The 7,127-nt window shown below is 28.4% G+C and overlaps 1 protein-coding gene across 1 annotated transcript; it reads left to right on the top strand.

Annotated features, from left to right (window-relative positions):
* Window positions 1–779, top strand: LOC136079444 (uncharacterized). The gene is made up of 2 exons (XM_065795182.1): window positions 1–141; window positions 195–779. The coding sequence occupies exons 1-2, from the start codon at window positions 1–3 to the stop codon at window positions 777–779; spliced, it is 726 nt and encodes a 241-aa protein (XP_065651254.1).
* Window positions 780–7,127: the final 6,348 nt, after the last annotated feature.

The raw sequence follows: 7,127 nt of genomic DNA, 5'->3' as shown, positions 1-7,127 counted from the left end.
ATGGCTGGAAAGCAATGGATGGATGGTTTTTTGATACGGCATCCAAAATTATCACTATGTAAGCCAGAAAAAATTAGTCTTGCTCGTGCAACTGCCTTTAATCAACATACAGTGTCCATGATTTTTGATAACTTGTTAGAAGTTCAATTAAAATATTATTTAAAAAAAATCAATTAAAAAAAATCAATTAAAAGATTATTTCAACTCGTGGAACTAAGAGGGTTTGTCAAGCTGTTTCAGCAGAAAGAGGCTCATTGGTGACAATGTTGGCTTTTGTGAATGCTATTGGTAATACAGTTCCACCTGTATTTATATTTCCAAGAGTAAACTTCAAAGATTTTATGATAAATGGAACACCAACTGGAAGCTTAGGCTTGTGTAACAAAAGTGGTTGGATGACAAGTGAAAACTTTTTAGTTGCAATGAAGCACTTTGTTTTCCATGCTAAGCCATCTGTGGAGCATCCAGTGCTGTTGTTATTGGACAACCATGAAAGCCACATTTCATTTGAAACAATAAGATTTGCAAAAGAAAACTCTTTGATTTTGTTAAAATTTCTACCACACTGTGGTGATAGATTGCAGCCTTTGGATGTTTTAGTGTTTGGGCCTTTTAAATTGTATTTTAGAATAGCTCAGAATGAATGGTTGGCTTCCAATCCAGGGAGAGTTATGAACATATATAATTTACCTCAGTTAGCATGTGCAGCATATACTCTGTCGTTCACAATAAAAAATATTTGCAGTGGTTTTCATAAATGGGATTTATCCACTCAATAGACAAATATTTGGGGAAAGTGATTTTATATCTTCTAGTGTTGGTGACAGACCTCTTCCTGAAATTCAAAAAAATAGATAATCAACATTTGTATGAAAAAAATAAACAAGTTTCTTCCAAATCATCTGTTAAAATAGTTAGTCCAGAAACCATACAGCCCTACCCTAAAGCACCTCCAAGAAAAGATACTAGAAAAAGAAGACAGCAGGGTAAAAGTACTATATTAACTAAAACTCCAGAGAAGATAATAATTAAGAGGAAAAGTTTTTAGAAACGTTACTACGAATGCAAGTTATGTGAAGTTAATATCTTTTACACTTTCTTTGATATATTAAAATTTTATTGCATGTTCTTTGCAATATAATTGCTCAACAAACAATATTTGTTCTTTTTACTTTTTTTAAACATGAATGAAATGATTTTTTTTAAATATCTAATAAGTTGCTTTTTATTGAGTTTTTTTTAAGTAAATTAAATACATAATACGGTAGATACTTGATTAAGTCAGCAGAGGGATGCTGCTTTACCTTGTTTTACTAAAAAAATTTATCAATCTATTTTTTTAAATGAAATTTATTGTGAGTAATTTCCCCAATGATAAAAACTTCCTATACTGCTCCACTGGCTTGAAACTTACTTGTGTTCTCTCTTCTTTTAGTTTTCAGATTCGTCCCATTCAGTAATTTTTTTGTTCTATTCAATGAGTAGTTCTTAATGAATGGGACAAATGCCTTGGTCCAATAAAACTCGCTTTGTTACCAATAGGCCTTTGCGAAACCGATTTTATGTTTTACTATATGATACTCGGTGTAGTTAAGGTCGTTTTAAAATATTATAGTCTGTATCATATGTTATTAAATTATATGTTTTATAATATTATGTTTTTAAATTATTAAAAAAAAAAAAAAGGGTCTATGAAAATGTTACGATCAGCAAAACCTGATCATAACATTTTCTTTAAATAATTATATTATTGCATCTGGTCTGCATCTCGAAATGATTTTGAATCGAAATGATTTCGATTCGATCTGGAGAATTTTATTTCTTTTCGAAAAGGCAATCGATTCGATATCGATAATAGCTCAAATAAAATATCGATAATAGCTCAAATAAAATTACGAAATGCATCGGAATTCTATACAAAGAAAGAAATATATTAAGTAATCACAAGTTGGCACAATTGTTCATTTATAAATTGTCATATAAACAACGCAAATATTATATGAGGAAACACTCATGGAACAAAGCTAAAATGAATGTTTTAAATGTGTATAACTTGTTTCTCCGCGTAGCGGCTTTGTTCGCCGAGGTTCGTGCTTCGGGTTATAGTGTGAGAGAGGGTTATAACTAAAGGTCTGCATCTCGAAATGATTTTGAATCGAAATGATTTCGATTCGATCTGGAGAATTTTATTTCTTTTCGAAAAGGCAATCGATTCGATATCGAGAGAAAAAAAAAGAATTGAAATGACAATCGATTCGATATCGAGTAATTTCGATATTTCGATTCGAAATGCAATCGATTCGATACTAATCGAGACATATCGAGGAATAAAATACTATTCTTATTGGGCAAGTCCAAAGACAAGTCCTTTCAAAAACAGACTTAACATTAAGTGGAAAAGAACCAAGATGATCTGCAGGAACACCAACCTAAAAATCCTGTAAAGGAAAAACTTTATTGGTATTGACCTACAAATCCAAATAAGTTGGATTTGGTAATATTTTTTAGAAATTTTTTAGAATATTTTTTAGAAATTTTTTAGAAATTTCAAAACATGTGTAAACCAGCATTGATTATTTTGACTTAAGATAGAAACTCCATCTGTTGGCCATATTGTTGTTTAATAGTTGAAAACATAATTTTTTAGTTTTATGCTATAAATTTATAAAATTAAAATAGGCCAAGTCCCCAAGGACAAGCCCGTTCAGAATCAACCAAATTGTTATGTAACAAAATTTTATTAAACAAAAGTATATAATGAATGAAGAGAATCAAAATAGATGAACGTCAACAAATTATTAGTTAAACTTATAGTATTCAATTTTACATGTTTATAAAACGCCATTGAGTTATAAATTGTAAAGATTTCAACTTAATCTGTTGCCAAAGTTTTGGTTTTAAGTATAAACAAAAATAGTTTGTACATACAATTAAGGTTAAATTAGGTATAATATGTTAACCTAAATAAATAAATTAATGTTAAAAGAATAGTTAGTTCAAAGATTGCAACTCCATCTGTTGAGTAATTTTTTGTAGAAACTTAACTTTAGTAAAATATTTGATATAAATTAAATTAAGAGGCCAGTCCTTAGACAAGCCCTTCCAAAAATTGATAAATGGAATTATCAAAAACAGAATTAGCAATTTTAAACATGTAATAATCCATAATGTAATAGAATAATTGTAAAATGCTATTGAAAAATACTTTTTAAACAACTTTAATTTATGTGTTGGCAAAATTTTTGTTTAAAAGTAAAAAAATTTAAATATATATATTTCATTTATTATAATTTTTAAGTAAAATATTTAATAAACTAATATTTAAAGCATATTTTATTTTACAATTGCAACTCCATCTGTTGATTAACGGTTTTATAAAAATCAAAATGTTCCGAGAAATAAAGAGACATTTTAAGAATAACAAATTTATTATAGAAATTAAAAATAATAATAGTTACAATTATCTACTCTTGTCAATGAACAAAAATAAAGAAATACTTTATAACCTTACTTAAAATAATGATAAAATGCTATTGAATATTATTTCTAAGATTGTACAGTAATGTGTTGCTAAAGTTTTCATAAAAATGTTAAAAAGTTAATAGTTTTACAATGACTTTTGACATATTGTTTATCTATTATATGCTAACTATTTTACAACAATATAACTTTTACAACAATAGCAAGTGCAAAAAAAATTATTTCAAGGAAAAATCCAGAACTTGTTTATAATGATTTCAACTTTATAATGAACTTTGAGTTACTTCATTTAATGATTCTCGAAGTTACGAAATGTCCGAGTTGCTTTTCTTCAATTTTCATACAAAATTGTCCTAATAAAAGAATGGGACTTTATTTGACCTTAGAACTTTGCTGTACTTCCTGTGGTTGGTGTCATTCATTTCAAACTTCCAGACCTATTTCAAATCTTTTCAATAATTCTGTAGGAAGAGATAGCTATGAAATAAATATTCTTTCTGTATTAGCATTTAGAGAAATAGGTGAAGGTTATGAACCAATGAAACTATACCACCAGCTAATGAACATTCCTTTAATTACCTCCAATGCATATGATAAAATTAACAAAAAATTATACAATGCTTATGAAACTGTTGCTCAAAAGGTTACTAACAAAGCAGCATTAGAAACTAGAAACTTGATTAATAATAATGCTTCACATGATGATATAATTCAATGTCAGGTTTCAGTTGATGGAACGTGGCAAAAAAGAGGTCACTCATCATTTAATGGTGTTGTCACAGCCATATCAGCTTTAACAGGCAAATGTATAGATGCTTTTGTGTTGTCAAAACATTGTAAAGGATGTATTCTTTGGAAAAACAAAAAAGGAACTCTAGAATATGAGGATTGGAAAGCCAACCATAAATGTCTTGCTAATCATCAAAGATCATCTGGTGCTATGGAAGGTGCAGGTGCAATTACTATTTTCCATCGGTCTGTCGAAAAATATAACTTACAATATACTAGTTATTTGGGTGATGGTGATACCTCATCATATCCTGCAGTATTAGCTTCATGTCCATACAAAGATATAGAGATCAAAAAAGCAGAATGTATTGGGCACATCCAAAAAAAGATAGGAAGTCGTCGTCGCGCACTGCGTCAACGTCTATGTAGAAAAAAATTGTGTGATGGAAAGCCAGTAGCAGGAAAAGAGAGGTTAACCGATAAAGCACTTAACCTTTTACAAAATTATTTTGGAATGGCTATTAGACAAAATTTAGGTAATATATATCAAATGAAAAAGGCTGAATGGGCAGTGCTTTTTCGCAACTCTGATATTAAAGACATGAATATACGTCATCAATTTTGCCCACGAACTATTGCCAGCTGGTGTAAATGGCAACGTGACCATATAAGCGGACATAAAACATATAAACCCAAGCTAAGCTTGCCATTAGCAATAAAAAATATTCTTGTTCCTGTATTCAAAGACTTAAGCAGCGAAGAACTACTTAAAAAGTGCCAACACGGTCTAACACAAAACAATAATGAGTCATTAAATGCTATAATCTGGAAAAGATGCCCCAAACACATTTTTGTAAATAGAAACATTATCGAAATGTCTGTAAATTCTGCAATTATCAATTTTAATGAAGGTACCCATGGAATTATTGGTGTTTTGCAAAATTTGGGAATACGTATTGGACATTTTACTCATATCGGATTGATTAACCGTGATAAATGTAGAATTAAAAAAATGTACAATTAAGTCTTCACTTACTTCAAAATCCCAACGACAGAAGTTGCACCATCAAAAAAAAGGGTTTAATGATAAGGAAGCTCAATTAGAACTATGCCAACCTTATTCTGCTGGATTTTGTTAGTTTTTCATACTTTATAGTTTACTTTTTTTGTTATTAAATCTTCTTTTGCGCTTTTCTCTGTTTTTGATTTTTGCGTGTTATTGTAACATGGTGTTATTGAAACATGGTGTCATTGAAACATTTCAATAACATGGTGTTATTGAAAACATGATATCTTGTGAAGTAGTAAAGCAAATCACTTAAATTTTTCAGAAATGTTTATTATATTATTTTGTAGGGAATGACATTTCAAAGTTTAAAAATTATTCTCCAATCTCTTTATTTATTAATTTTTAGGCCTAAAAAATTTTTTTTACTGTTTTGTAGAAGAAATTCAATAGTTATTGATGCAATGAAATAATTTTAAAATCCCTATGTCATTACCTTAGTTTACATGTCTAAAACATGTGCAAAAAATTTCATAGGTTATGCATTAAAATATTTCAAGATATTGTGTTTTGAATAGACCCATCAAAAAGATGGGTTTTTTGATATAAGCGAGGCAAAATAAGCGAGACAAAACAAAGTTAAGTATAAAAAAGCATTCTCATTTTATAAATTTTGTATTAATATGAAATTGATTATTTTTTTCAAGTTTTAAAGAATTTAGAATATTTGGTGGTGTACCACCTTAAATTAATCTTTTTTTGACAAATAAGCAACAAATTTTTTTGAAAACTTAAGTACAATTCATAAAACGAACACATGAAATTCATAAATCATTGTTTTCCCCACTACGCACAAATGCAAGTTCAAAGAAAAGTTCAAATCTCTCCCATGGGATATGTCAAAAATGGAAAAATATGTCACAACATTTTTAGTATTTTTTACTATAGTTTGCTCTTATCAACATTAGCTATCATGATTCAATAATATGTACTCTAACACATAATATTTCTTTCTTAAAATATAAAAATACAAAAATTTTCGTATATAACCATTTGCAGTACAAAATATATGAATATAAAGTAATAAAATTCAATTTCTTACCTTTTAAGATGAAAAATCCTCTTTTAAAATTTGATTGAAACTTTTCACATGTGACCTTAGTTGACTTTTTTTGTTTATTTTTAAAATCAAAACAAATTTGCAAGATAATGCGCAAGTAAAAGTAGAGATGCGCAAATAAAAATTAACATCAATAAACTTGTTTTCAAGTTTTGTATGTTTTAAAAAAAAAATAGTTATATTATCGTTATCTCTCGATTTGTCTCGAAACGTATCGAAATCAATCGATTACTCGATTGATTTCGAGAATATAACTCAGCATGTCTCGAAACTGCTTTTCGATACTGAGAACATAACTCGCCATAAATCGAATCTTTCGATTCGATTAAATACTCGATTGAATCGAGATAATCGAAACAGTTTCGATAAAATCGTTTCAAGACGCAGACCTTTAGTTATAACCACAAAAAAGTAGCCTCGAACCTGGGGAGGTGAATAATTAAATAAATATATCAACTATATGTCTTCATTATTTTTCGCCAAATATATTACAAAATCTTTATTGCACGTAACCTAAAAACAAATATAATTTTCGTGTTAGTCTTATTTGCCATTTTGCATTAAAAGCAAAGAATTGTTTTTTTGTTTCTTACCGAGGTCCTTATCTCTGTAACAAAATAGACTTACTAAATTTTGATTTTTCTACAAAACTGACTTTGCATAAACTTAAAAAAAAATTATATTTTTTACTGAAAATATGTTTATTTATTTTTAATTCTTTTTTATATACATTGTTTTGTTTAACAATTTATCTTTAATGCCAAAAATTTAAACTTTTTTAAATTTTTTCTA

Source organism: Hydra vulgaris, chromosome 04, assembly GCF_038396675.1.
Source record: "Hydra vulgaris chromosome 04, alternate assembly HydraT2T_AEP".
Taxonomy (NCBI): Eukaryota; Metazoa; Cnidaria; class Hydrozoa; order Anthoathecata; family Hydridae; genus Hydra; species Hydra vulgaris.
Note: the sequence above shows the minus strand (reverse complement) of the source record. Positions and strands in the feature narration are given on the sequence as shown.

Bases quoted from the DNA above. Each gene is read 5' to 3' on its own strand.
- LOC136079444 (XM_065795182.1), top strand. From the start codon at position 1: ATGGCTGGAAAGCAATGGATGGATGGTTTTTTGATACGGCATCCAAAA. The intron at 142-194 runs GTTCAATTAAAA...ATCAATTAAAAG, and splicing joins TTTTTGATAACTTGTTAGAA to ATTATTTCAACTCGTGGAAC.